We start from the raw sequence: 14,799 nt of genomic DNA, 5'->3' as shown, positions 1-14,799 counted from the left end.
GAAAGAGGAGTTAAAAAGTTAAAAAAATTTGTTTTAAAAAGACCAAGTGGAAGGGGAGATAAAGAAAGTTAAAAAAAGTTTATTTTAAAAAGAAAAAAGTGAGTGAAAGGGGAGTTAAAAGGTTAAAAAAAATTATTTAAAAAGACCAAGTGAAAGGGGAGATAAAGAAAGTTAAAAAAAGTTTATTTTAAAAAGAAAAAAGCGAGTGAAAGGGGAGTTAAAAAGTAAAAAAAAAATATTTTAAAAAGACCAAGTGAAAGGGAGATAAAGAAAGTTAAAAAAAGTTTATTTTAAAAAGAAAAAAGCGAATGAAAGGGGAGTTAAAAAATTAAAAAAATTATTTTAAAAAGACCAAGTGAAAGGAGAGATAAAGAAAGTTAAAAAAAAGTTTATTTTAAAAAGAAAAAAGCGAGTGAAAGGAAAGTTAAAAAGTTAAAAAAAAATATTTTAAAAAGACCAAGTGAAAGGGAGATAAAGAAAGTTAAAAAAAGTTTATTTTAAAAAGAAAAAAGCGAGTGAAAGAAGTTAAAAAAAAAATTTAAAAAATAGTTCATATTAAAAAAAGATCAAACTGGTGGCATATCACATGATATATAAATACTAGGAGCTTTTCCCAAAATTTTAAGATATTTTTGATATTTTTAAAATACTGTGACAATACCTATAATTAGGAATTGGAATTGATTCCTATTATTAGAATTCGATTTAATCATGATTAATCACCAATTTTTTTTTATACTATTTATAATAGAGGTGTTTAAACACATATCACGTGATTACAAAATTAACTGTGATTGATGAACAAATTTCCTTTTTTGGAAATTTGTACAACCTTGTGCGATAGCAACTTGAATTTTATTGAGATAAAATTTTCTTTTTAGGAAGTTTGTGTTCTGTCATGTGATTCATGGCCAGAATTATGAATTTGGCTAAAATTAAGGGATCCACCTTTATAAACTATTATGAACAAATAATAATTTACAGTCATTAATTAACAAAACTGCGCCACAATAAGTAGATTCGATTTTTATTCAAGATTCGATTTAAAATCGATTCTTATCAATTTTTGATAGTTTTGATTTTAATCAAATCTTTTTCGATCCCTACCTATAATATGCTTTTTTTTTATATATTTTTGATGAATTAACAATATTATAAAAAGAATTGTTTTGGTACAGCCTAAATGTCATGTGAAATCCCATTGCGATACTGGATTAATGTCGGAACAATTCATTAAAAAAAAAGGATCATCACTAAATATATTTTATGTATGTTTTAGTAACAATATAACGATACCTTGCAAAAATTCAAGGTTTCTGCAAAGTATATGATGTATATAATAATATTTTTAATAATAATTTTAGATTATACATTTATACTGATATATAATTACAAAGAATTACAAATTAATTCCAATTTACAAATTTCATTATGCCAAAATCAAGTATTAATATATAATTAATATCATTTATAAATTTTTAAATTAGGATAGACATAAATTTTTAGTTTTTAGTAGCATAATATTCATAAAATAACAAAAATTTATTTAAAATAAAAAAACAACAATAGATACAACTTTTTAATGTCTTCTAATTTAAAAGATAAAGTAAATAAAAGTTAATCAGTAAATTTTTTATATTTTTTAATTAATGTTTTCCTAGTTGTTGTTAATGATGTATATGCAAAGCTTCTGCTATTTTGCCTTTCATTTGATGCTTTCTAAAATTAATAAATTAATCTTAGATTATTATTAAAAAAAGAATTAAATAATTATATAGTGTATAGTACATACCTCAATCTCATCAAGTAAATATACATAACTATTATAAGCATGAGATACTAACAAACAAGTAGGAAATAATTCTTTAATTAATTCTTCTTTTATATTACTAATCCATAGATTTAATGTAAAATCCAAGAAATATATATGTAAGCTCATATTTTCAATATTTGAATCAATCAATAAATATCTATAAATAAATCTTTTTAAAGCAAGAACAAATGCTTTAGCAGGAATAAGTTGTTGATTTTCTGAATTATGATAATCTATAATATTATTAATTGAATCCATTATATATTGTGTTAATGGAATTTTAAATTTATCATCAATGTCACAAATTACAGAATTAGCCACATGTTCTTCAATTAGTTCATAAAATGCAATAATATGTTTTAAGGAAAATTCCTTAAATATATCTGTGTATGTTACATTATATCTTGCTAATTTTAGCCATTGATTAACTAAATTTAAGATAAGAATATTATTATTTTTAATCGATAATTCTTTAACGAAACAAAGAATAATTTCAAAAAGTAACAATAATTCAGATAAATTAATCGAATTGGATGGATTATTTAAAATTATTGATTTCTGAAACATTGAAGATACAATTTTCATTTTATCTGCCAAGATAGGTTCTTGTGGCAAGAACCTTTTAATATTAAAAAGAATACTTGAAGAATTATGAAATAATTCATGCATAAATGAAAAATTTTTTAAATAGAACTGATTATTTTCCATTTCAAAATAAATTTTATAGAGAATCAATTTTCTTGCCAATTTTATCTCAATTTTTTGTAAATCAAATATAAAGTCTACATTATCTTCAATGTTCAGATTTCTTTGATTTCTTTGATTATACTTTAAAATTTTATCACTCCATTCATAATTAATAAAATTCTTTTCTTGTGTTTGTGTTACTGTTGATGTAGTGAAATATATTTTAGAATTCAAACAATTCCAAGAAAAATCTTTTATAAAGTTAAAACTTTTACATTTTTCAATTGGAATAGCCATAACATCATTTAAAAATTCATTATGTAATTTAATTAAAAATTCCACAATTGCACATAAATAAACTCCACCATCTTTTTGTTCAACCAATCCAAATATCACAGGAAGATCAAGAGTCATAAATGGTTTGTCAACTTCGGATTGATATTGATTAATATGACTAATAACAGAATTCCAGCCAAAAGCAAATTCTTCAAATAAAGATTTCAAATTAATATATTCTTTTTCATCTACTGATTCTTTTTTAATAAATTCATGAAATGACATAATTTGAGCTGCTTCTCTAGTTAAATGGTATTCAAGTTTAGAGTTTAGAATTTTCACAAATCTGATAATTGGATATAGATACTTGATGAGTTTTAATCTATTATAATGTTTAAAAAATAATGAAAGAAACGGATATTCATTTAAGTTTGCAATATAAAAAGTATATAAATCTTTAAAATCTACTTTTCTAACTGGTTTCCAAAGTTTGGGAAGTAAATTCATTTCCGTGTTGGTATTTGTTTCTATATCAATAAACTTTTGGTTTTCAAAACATATAAATTCTTTCTTTAATATTTCAAATTGCTTTATATTAAAAGAATTTTTTTTATACAAATCTAGTATGAAATAAGAATTTATTGATTGGACATCACTAATCTTCATAATATCATTAATTTCTTTAATTAACGATTTAGATAAAGAATTATCTTCTTGGAAGTAATTTTTCCAGTATTTATTTATAAATTCTTTTAGAAATGCAATTGAAGTTATTTGTTGCAAAGGCAAATTTTCTTGTTTCATAAGTGAATCAATTGAATTCTTGAAATAAGGTAACAATTCATTTAGTTTAAATTTACTGAAAATCTTTTGAATTATTTCACAGCAAAACTCAGCCATATTCGAGTTGATGTATTTAATATTATCATTGATAGTTTTTAATCTAATTGAAAGTTGTAAAGCTTCTTCAGGATTCTTAATTATCATGAAAAATATTTGTTCGTTTTGTTGGATTTCGGTTTCAAATATTTTTTCAATTATACAATCGTTCATCAGTTTGAAAGAATATTGTGAAAATATATTTCTATAAAGAGTTCCACGAATTTCTGATTCCAAAGAAATAAGTTTAAGACTTCTTGTAATAAATGATGTAATAGGAATTATATTATTGTTATTATCTAAATCACTAAATACTAAATTAATAATATCAGTTGTAATAAATTCTTGCTTATTAGCGGATTTTCCCAAATAAATAATTTCTTTGATTTTTTCTAATGGGATTGAATTAATTTTTAATAAATCATTACATATTAATAATAGGTTCAAATTTGAAAAATTCTTTAAATTTTCAATTTTACAATTATTTATTGATAAAATGACATCCATATCTTGTTTCCATGGTTTATCATCACATATATTTTGTAAAATCAAGTTAATTGATTCTTTGAAAAGAAATCGATCAAGTTTACCATATACAATGAAATCATTTTGAGCCTTAATAATAAGATCTGGAAATGTTTCAACTAATTTCAATTGAATTAAAATTTCTGTTGCATACTTCCACCAATAAATATGAAGAATAAATGGATCATCAGCAAATTTATCTCCAATTAAATACCTAAAAATAAAATCCAATTTTTCTTTACTAGCTGATTTTATAGAATAAGTTGATAAAATAATTCTAATAAAATCATCATAATATAATTCTGAGCATTTTTGTAGATTGTCAAAATTTGGATGAATAAAAATCAAGTTATTTCTAAAATCTCCGATATGATCTTCAATTAATTCCTGAATATTTTCGGAGTCTTGTGTTAATATATCCAATTCTTCATAATAATACCTTTTATAATAATTAATTAGAAAATAATATGAAAAAGGAAATTCAATCATTTCAGATGGAACTACTGATAACCTTTGCTCAAATAAATAATTGATTTTAACTATTTTATCTATAAAGGATTGTTTCCATAGATGAACGACTTCTTTTTCATTACTTTCATTTTTGAAAATTCTTTCAATTTCCGGTAATTTTTCAATTGAATATAAGATCTTATAAATTGTATGCTTGATAATTTTTTTTATATAATTTTGTAGTACTATTGAAAAACAAGTAAACATTGATAAATCCTTTTTATTTAGAGCTGCTCCACATTGCCAATTTTTGTAATTCCCTAATATCCATTCGAACGTTTTTGTTTTTATACATTTCATGATATGAGAGTCATTTAAAATTTCTTTCCTTAATATTTTATAGAAATTAATAATATCATGTATTAAATTAATTGAAATAATACGAAATGAAGCAAAGAAAAATAAATTAATTATACCTAATAGGGTCCATATGACTTTCATTAGAATGATAATGTTCTTGCAATAATAATTCCTCTAAAATTCTTTCAAACGGCATCGTTGAATTAACTATCTTATCAAAAAGTTCCGAATTAATTATATCATGTAAAGATTTGTCCAGTAGATCTATTAATGGTATTTCCGGTGGTTCTAAAGATTCAATAGTAATTCTATTCCATCCGCAAATAAAGTTAGATTTTATCAAACTTGGTTCATAATCTCGTTGAATATGAAATATTATACATGCGTATTTAATAGGCATATTTGATTCACACTTCTCTTTCTCAGCCAAAAATTCATTTCGAAACTGTTCAATAATATACTTTACTAACTTGATACATTTAGTATTAATAGTATTAATATCGCATTGAAGAATTAAAACCTTATCATTTGATTCAAAAAAGAAATTTTTCACTACATTTGTTATTTGAACTTCGGTCTTAATGGTCGATAAATTATATACTTGGCATTTTAAATAATCTTGTAAACAAGATTTAAATTTTATATTTATCTTAGAAAATGTGTTTATAATTACTAATTGTCCTTTGGAATCCGCAGATAATTTTTCTTGATCAAATAAAGCGTCAAAATAATTGAAAAGGCCATTGTGATGATGATGTTTGAAATAAACATATTTCCATCGATCAACTTCATCTTGATCCAAAATTGATAATTCTGCTCTTATAATTCCATCAGGAGACGCTATTGCAATTAGTGATTCTTTGCATTTTTCTAAAATCTCATTATCATTAGCTTCAGGGTTATTCATTGTAATGTTAAATATTAAACTTTGTAAAGTTTCATTTTTATCAAATCCAATGAATAAATCCTCTTGGGCGAATTTATTATGTAAGCCAGTCATCGAATTAGCTTTAACCAAAGTTGTAATTTGATTTGTCCAATTGTATAAATATTTTACAAGCAACTTTTGTCTATCATCAAGCATGTCATTTATCGATAATTTTTGTTTTTCAAATCGATTAAGAAGCGAAGGATCGACTGATGCTAAATTATTCTCATCCATAACAACAATGCATTTAAAATTTGGCGAAACATAACTATAACAAAACATAAATTAGAAGTTTTCTTTTGAAAATATTTTAAAAAATCATTATTTGAGTTTTCAAATATTACTTACAACATAGGATAAGCATAGGCTCCAAGCGCAACACGTGTAAAGTAATTAATCTTTTCCTTATCTCTTACTCCAATACAATTTTGATTCCATAAATCATAAAGATTACCTAATATTAAGTTTAAATAGATTTTATTTCTTTGATTAATAATAGTTTCATTGCTGTAAAATTATTAATAAAATTATTATAAAATCAAAAAATTACCATAAATAATTTCTAAATCTGTTAATATCAATAATTTGCCTGTTTCGACACACATCTAAAAAAAGAATATAAATAATATAAATATGTATGATTAAAAATATAATGAATAAGATGAAAAATAATTGAAATTATTTACGTACCATTATTCTATTTAAAACATTATAAGAGTAATCATTCCGATCATTAGGAAATTGTGATCCTAAAATTACAACTGAATCCAAATTTCTTTTTCTTAAATGATAAGTTAACAAATTTACAATTGAATCACTTTTACCAATAATCATTAAATGACGTGCATCTGAATCATTTAAATTTGAATCAATTAATTTTTCGATTGGAATTTGTTTATATGACCATGAATTATGATTATTAAATAATTCTAGAACATTTCCAAAATATTTTTCGCATAATTTGACATGATTTTGTGTCCCTCCAAAATTACGGGCCAATGCCATTTGAATATTTTCTGGAGTCATTTCGTTTATTGAAAGCCGTTTAACCAGTGCATAATAATCACGAAGTCCGTGGAAGTTAGACAAAGCTTGATCATATTTTTCAAAATTTGAATATGCCTTAGCTAAAGGTTCTAATGCAACTTTCTGTCCATGTCCAATAGCTCTTGTATTTAATAAACATTCAGCAGTATCGACTAAATCATCTAAATTAATTTGTGGCCTATATAAAAAAAAATTGTTAATAAGAAAATTTTGCAAAAAAAATAAACAAATTACAAAGATACCTTTGAACAATTAATGCGCGACTACTTTTACTAATATCTAGACGCCAATTAGATATTCCAATCACCGAAACAGCTTGTTCTGTAGCCGGGTAGCTTGGTTCAAGTAGAGAATGAAGTACTTTTAATGGATTAAAAGGACTTTCTTCAGCCAAATCGACTAATAAATTAAAAATCATAACGAACAAATTTGGTTAATTTCAATTAAAAAAAACAATAACAAAAAAAAGATTAACTAAAGTGACAATAACCATTATCAAGTAAAACAACACTAGCAATGGGAAATTGTTTGGAGGCCGTTTTTTGATATCTATTTGCCTTATCAAAAATTTTCATTATACCATCTGAAGTTGAAGATAAAGTGCATTGATATGGAATTAAGTAAATCTGTGGTAACGTTCTAAAATATTTATCATTCGAACCAGATCCACGTAAATTCGAATTTATTAAGCGAATTGCCAAAGATTTTGAAGAACCAGGAGCCCCTATAAGAAACAAAGGGATACGTGTCAAAATGCATACAATCGTAGCCAAAACATTCTCTAATAAAGCTTCATTATTTGCCACATCAGGTGGACATTGCATTCTATTAATGTAATCCTCTTGTTCTTCACAAATAATTTTAGAAAACATATTTTCTTCTATATAAATTTCGTGATTTCGTAATATTTGTTCCATTTCACAACGATATTGTTTACGTAAGTCTTGATTATATAATCGAGAATGATAACAAATACTAAGTGCTAAAATATAAGATCTAATTATTATTGTTGGATTTCCAAGTGGTGGATATTTATGTTCCTCTTCGTAAGCCGGACGATTCCCAAGGGAATTATAAAAGAATTTCACCAACGTTATAGCTCGTTTAATATCACGTAAACTAACACTATATGGTTCCTCTACTTTTCGTATAAAATTTTGAGAAGCAAATAAGAGTTCAGAAAATACGGGATGTGCTAAATTATTTGTTAATTCCATTTCAACAATAATTTGAATGTATCTACGTTCATAATTTGATTTTATAATACCAAAATCCCAAACATAATTCAAAATTTGATCAGGAAGTGGTTTAACTTGATAAACAAGATTAATTTGATTTTCATCATATCTTTTATCTTTACTTGCCTCACTTTGAATTCCTGTACAAAGACGGTATGGATTACATGTAGCAAATAATCGAACATTTGAATGTATAGGTTTATCCTTAAATTTTTTATTAGATAATAACTCTGCAAGTAATCCTAAATGATTACATGTATTTATTTCATCAAATAATATCCACGTTTCATCTTTTTCTGCTTTTTTCAAAGCATCATTCATAAATATCATAATAGTTTCTTCATCAATTCCAGCATGAAGATTAAGAGTCAAGAATTGAGCTTCAACAACCAATGCCAAATAGGCAATTAAACTTGTCTAAATAACCCAACAAAAATCTTATTAATATCAAAATTGTTTTTAATCTCAAATTGTAATATAAGTGAAACTTGCCTTGCCACATCCTGCATCACCACAAATCACAACTGGAATGTTTGCTTTTACTCTTAAACGAATTAAGGCCATCTTCATCTGATTATCCATAGTCACAGCATAATTAGGAAGTTCCTTTAATATTGTTTCTAATTCTATATTTGTACTAAAATCAGCCAATTCCCCATCACCAGGTGACTGAAGTTTTAGCAATAATTTAATGTTATCGGGAACTTTATCTTTACAATGATAAAATAATGAGAGAGAATTTTGATAATCAAAAAATGATGTGAAATCGTTTGAATCATAAGATCGAACAATCTCATCTTCATATTTAATAGTTAAAAATTTAAGTTGGTCTGACTTTGCTTTAATAGTTTGGATTACTAAATCTTTTGAGGTGTATAATAATAACTTAATTATTGTTGATCTGGAATTAGCGATATTGGCGCTAGTTTCTCCTATCAAATTGTTTAGTGTGAAATCCTTATTTGATGAGAATCTAATTAATTGATCCGCTAAAATATTGACAAAAATCTCAATATATTTAAAAGACAATTTAGTTTTGCCACTTTCACTCAAAAAATATTTTATAATAAGATTTTGGCATACTTCTTCTGATAAAGGATCTTCGATAAATTCTGTTCCTTCAGAGAAAATTTCTTCTGTATCAACTTTTCCATTATCATATAAATTCAAAAAGTAACAAACAACTTGAATCGGACTTGTTATTATTTGAGACACTTTAAAGTCTTTAATATTCCAAGATAAATGCTTAAAAGGTAAATAACTTATAAAAGGATGAATATTAAGCAAATTATGTTTTATTGAAGAAGCTATTTCAATAAAAATAAAAGTTTCAGCAGGAATTGAGACTATTACATTATCATGTAAAATTATTTTAAAAGTCAATAATTCAAATAAAAATAAATTCACATCTTCAGGACAATCAGCTGATAAAATATTGATATGTAAACTTTGTTCCTGTGAGAGGCTGCATTTTTTAAGTTTATTTGCAAGATATTTAAAATCCATATTATCGCTGATTAAGAAAAGTGGAATTTTTAGTTTAGAATGGCTAACTTCTCTAATCCATTCAGTTTTCCCTTGGCCGGATAAATCGGAAGAAACACATGTTATATTTGAAAACAATTCCTGATAAACTTCTTGCAATGTTGCTACATTTAATTCGTCAATCTCTCGAACTTCTAAAGAATAATGATCTAAAATATAATTAGTAGATCTTCCAGTTTGTTGACAACATAGAAATGCCAAAAGGTAACTTTCATTTGTATATTTCAATTGCATTTTTTTAACATAGTCTACAAAATAATATTGTAATTCAATATCTAACGATTCCAAATTTGCAATACAAAATAAACGATTTTCATATCCATTATTCGATGCGAATAAACTTCTTCTTATGAAATTTGCTAATTCTTCCATCGTAGTTGAAGTAGTACATATCAAAAGTTGCCACGGTTCGGGATAAGATCCATAATTAGCATATAATGACATGATAATATTTGGAGTTCGTGTTTTGTCAGTATAAGAAGCGACAAATAATTCACCCTTCCTAACTAGATCTATAATTATGCCTTGTCCAGTCGCTTTAAGTTTACGTGATTGTTTTGGAATACTCGTAAAAATTTTTTCTAATCCATTTCCAATTTCGCAAAGAACTTTGAAATAATCTTTAGATTCGCGTGAAATTCCTTGAATATCCTTATGAGATGGCAATTGAGCTTTGCTGTTTACAAATCTAATCAATGTTTTGCATTCCTCTTCATTTTCTTCATCTGATTTTTCCGATGTGAAATAATCATAAAATGACAATACATGACGAGCAGTAAAGAACGTTAAATAGTAACAATTTTCCTGCGCACGATCTATTACATCTTGCCTATAAAATTTGCAAAAATTAAACTATATCAATTTACTTGGAAGAATACAAAAGCAATTACAAAAATTTAAAAAAAGTTTCGTAACGTTTAAAAAATTGAAAATAGAAAATTTACCAATTCTTAATTTCTTCTTTTAAAAATTCCAGATAATCTTTCATATCAGTTCCTTGTAATTTAATTTCAAATTTTATAAAATCAAAATGTCCAATTTGTATTAACATGGATACAGTGCTAATTATTTCTAGTGCAACATCAACTTGGGTAACGAATCTATCTATAACATCTTTAAACATTTCTGTCTCTTTGTTATTTATCACAACAGTATTTTTTGGTTTTGAAACAATCAAAAGAGCTCGTCCACGTAAATCTAAAATTTCCTTTAAATTATACTTCACGTTAAATTTAGAGGGATATTGTAAAGAAACTAAACATTTGTCTTCTTTTCGGTCACGTGTAAATGTAAAGGTTCCATTAAGTACAGCATTTTTGATTTTTTCTTTAGTTACTTCTTCACGATTTTGAATATTATTGTAAATATTTTGTAATGCCATATTGTTACCATTACATAATGCAATCTTTTCTCCTAATGTATGGTTCTTCTTAATGATATTTAGTAATTCTTTTAACAAATCAGAAATAGATTCCATATTTTTATTCATAAGAGGAAATAAAAATTGTTTAACTTCAATAAGAGATGAAATAGTATTCTCTTGAATCAATCTTCCATCCAAATTATCATCCACTCCATTAATCAAATTTTTAATATCATGTTCGGCAATTTTCTTTATGAAACTAAAAAATTCTTCAGCTCTTGACAATTCTTTTATCAATTTCCAACAATCATGATTGATATCTGAAAGATTTTTACTAAGGCAATCGAAGAAATTATTTATTTGCCCAAGCTTCATGGAATCACCTTTTAAATTACTAATTGCTTTTGATAACCAATCATCATCATCATGTGGTATTTTGAAAACTTTCATTTCCACAACTTTTTCTAGCTCTTCAAGTCGTTGGATCCAATGAGGAATTTTTATAACATAATCAAGGGTTTGCATAAATTTTTGACTTCTAGAGATTTTGTAGTCTTTTATCAAATCAAGTTCTACATTAATATCCATAACATTTTTCCAAAACAAAGTTGCTTCTGAGCATTTGAGCTTTTCCCAATCTTTAAGTTGTTTACAAATAGCATTGTACTTTATAAAAACGTTTGGAATTAATTTTTGTGCTATGTATTCTACGTTTACTGCGGCAGCATCTTTTTTAATACAAGAATCGAAGATATTTCGAAAAGTTTGAGATCGATTAAATCTATAACAATTTCTTGCACTGTCTAAAGTTTTCTCATGAAATGCCCAATGATCCGATAAGAACACTTGTTTCGCCTTTATTTTATCTAAACTTTGCAGATTCTGTTTTACATCTCGAATATAATTCGTTACATCTTTTACCTTCTCGGATGGACAAAATCTGCTATAAAACTTGGAAAGCATATCGAGTTTAATTTGATAATAATCATATACCTTTCTAAGTGTTTCAATTTCATCTCTAGAAACAACTACATCTCCTAAAGCTTTCTTTTTTGGAACAGCCGAATCAAAATGTCGAAAAAGATATTCGTCATCATATTTTAAAATTTGTTGTAATAATTTTAGGTCAATCGTCCTTTCAATAAGTAATCCAGCGAGTTCGTTAATAGACGTTTTAATATTTTTCATAAATGGGTTTGAGTTGAGTTTTGTGACGCTTCCAGTAGCGCGTAATATAATATTCCAAAAGTTGCTGTATTTTAAAATAGTATTATGGTGTCCCGAAGTCTTAGATGCTTTTTGTAAATAAGTCATTATATAATATAAAATGTCTTCGCTTATCCTAACAATTATAAAAAAAAAATATTAAAACAATAACATATTAAAAGCAAAAAATTATTACAAAAAACTTACATGTTTGGAACGTCTAAAGTCATGGTTGTTTTGCAATCGCAAATAATGCGTATCTTGTTTAACAACTGATCATAAGTTTGTTGAATAGTTAATATATCCTTTACCATCTCTAAAAATAGTTCTTTAACATTGTCTTGCTTTATTTGTACTATTAATTTTGTTGCAGAAAATATTTGATCTTCTGAACAATCCTTTACTCTATCTATGGCAATTGCTGTTAAATCTCGCCAAATATTAATTCTTTGACCGAGCAAAGGATACATAAAATCTAATTGTTGAAATACCGAAAAAATAAAATTGCTATCATTTTTATTGTTTGTAATTGTATTGAGTTTGGAGAGAAGATTTTTAAACCAAATTGCACAAATTTTTGGTATCTTTTCTTCTTTGGTATCAGAAAAATCACTACGGAACCAATCGTCTAAAATTTCTGGAAATATATTTAATAATTTCAAAGTACGTGACTGAGATATTAACTCTAATGTTTGAATAATTTCATCTCTCTGCCAATTTAGACTATTATCATGTAATAATTTTTTAATAGCATCGATATTTTCATATGTCCACTTTCTATTTGGATTTTTAAGTAAAAATATAACTTGATCACGGAAAACTCCCGAACTACGGTTTCGATGATCTTTTGAAAGGCTTTTAAAGTGGTATTCTAAGTCAACAGCTTCATCATTAGAAATAAATTTTTGAATTCGGTCAATAAAACACTTAAAAAGACTATCATCAATTTCGTTGTTATGAAAAAGAATATCATTCCAAATTTTTAAAAGAGAGTCTATATTGTGACATAATGGGATTAACCACTAAAATATATATATATAAATGTTTAATTAAAATCAAATTGAATCAAAATTTGACAAAAAATTTTAAACTAAATTTACCTTTGCAATTTTAACGTAAGATTCTAATTTAATGTTTTCAATATAAGATTTAATCATTTTACAACTTTTAATAAATTTTGTTAAATTTTCATCAGAATATTTTAAGGCTTTTAAATGATCAATGAAGGTGTAATCAGGATCAACTTCAGAAGCGATTGTAAAAATAATGAGCCAATCAAATTTCATCTGAAAAGCATTATGCTTGATTAAAGTTAAGATAGCAGTATACATTTGATCTTTGGAGTCTTTAGGTAAAATTTCTTGTTTATAATCCTCAAAAGCATTAAGTAATAAGTTAGATGGGAAATTATCAAGTAATACATAAGGAGAACCTTCTCTTTTTGATATATAATACCCTAAGAGAATACATAAAAATAATCGTTTTCCTTTAAGGTTATTATCGATTCGATTGATAATAAATTTGGGATTTGACGCGCGTATCGTTAGATCATTATGAAGAATTAATAAACGTTGATATTCCACAACTTTATCTTTAAAATTATTAACCTCAGTAGAATCGTAAATATAATCTACAAAGGCAAATCCGCGTATTCTCCATATATCAAATTGATCAGTTATCTTAATATTCAATGTGCGCCTATCTTGAACATCAATTCCTTCAAATATAATTTTTCCTTCTCTTCCAAATAACGTGAATTTAGGTGTATGAATAGCATAATTATATTGAACATTTCCAAAATTTGATACCGAAATAGCAACTGGATCGGATTTCCAATATGTTGGATTTTGAGGGAATGGTTGACGAAGTTTTACGATAGGATTATTCCAAGATCCTAATTCTTTTACATTGCCAAGAACTACGGGCTGACCATTTTCTTCAATGTTCTCTGGCAAAAGAATATGAAATGTGAATGATAATGTATTATTTTCCATACGACCTTCCTTCGTTATGAGAACGTAAAAAAAAAATAAAATAAGATAAATTAAAAACAAAAAATGATTAAATATACTATACTTAGTTTCACAAAGGCTGAGAATCTTGTACAATACAAACATAGGATAGGCCTGCTGCTGATCATACGCAGTTCACTATATACAGTAAAAACTCATCGATCAATAATTTTTAAATACTAGTTAAGTTTCACAATAAACAATAATAAATCATTCAATGAAAAACTTTTTTCCATTTGTAATCTCTTTATTCTTAAAATGACATCATTATCCTATTCCAATATCTTTCCTTAAATGATGCTGATTCAAGTCGATGAAAATAATTTCGTGCTCATTCGGTAATTGTACGTGCTCGTTCTCACTATTTCAAAGGAGTACTTTCACCTTGTTGAACTACAAATAATTTTAAGGTAAGTCAAGAGACAAACCTAAAAAAGAAGAAAAAAAATGAAAAAAAGAAAAGAAAAGGG

General features: G+C 25.7%; 1 protein-coding gene across 1 annotated transcript; it reads right to left on the bottom strand.

Moving 5' to 3' along the window:
- Nucleotides 1-1,617: 1,617 nt before the first annotated feature.
- Nucleotides 1,618-14,311, bottom strand: OCT59_017120 (uncharacterized protein; the record flags this gene model as incomplete). Its single annotated transcript, XM_066146151.1, has 13 exons — nucleotides 1,618-1,719; nucleotides 1,793-5,018; nucleotides 5,107-6,186; nucleotides 6,267-6,372; nucleotides 6,469-6,523; nucleotides 6,609-7,143; nucleotides 7,208-7,364; nucleotides 7,456-8,620; nucleotides 8,696-10,577; nucleotides 10,693-12,453; nucleotides 12,525-13,027; nucleotides 13,418-13,603; nucleotides 13,925-14,311. 13 exons carry the CDS (start codon nucleotides 14,309-14,311, stop codon nucleotides 1,618-1,620), a joined length of 11,145 nt encoding a protein of 3,714 aa, XP_066003872.1.
- Between the last annotated feature and the right edge of the window lie 488 nt (nucleotides 14,312-14,799).

The sequence above is a fragment of the Rhizophagus irregularis genome, chromosome 25, assembly GCF_026210795.1.
Source record: "Rhizophagus irregularis chromosome 25, complete sequence".
Taxonomy (NCBI): domain Eukaryota; kingdom Fungi; phylum Glomeromycota; class Glomeromycetes; order Glomerales; family Glomeraceae; genus Rhizophagus; species Rhizophagus irregularis.
The sequence above is the reverse complement of the archived record's forward strand: the minus strand, read 5'-3'. Positions and strand labels throughout refer to the sequence as shown.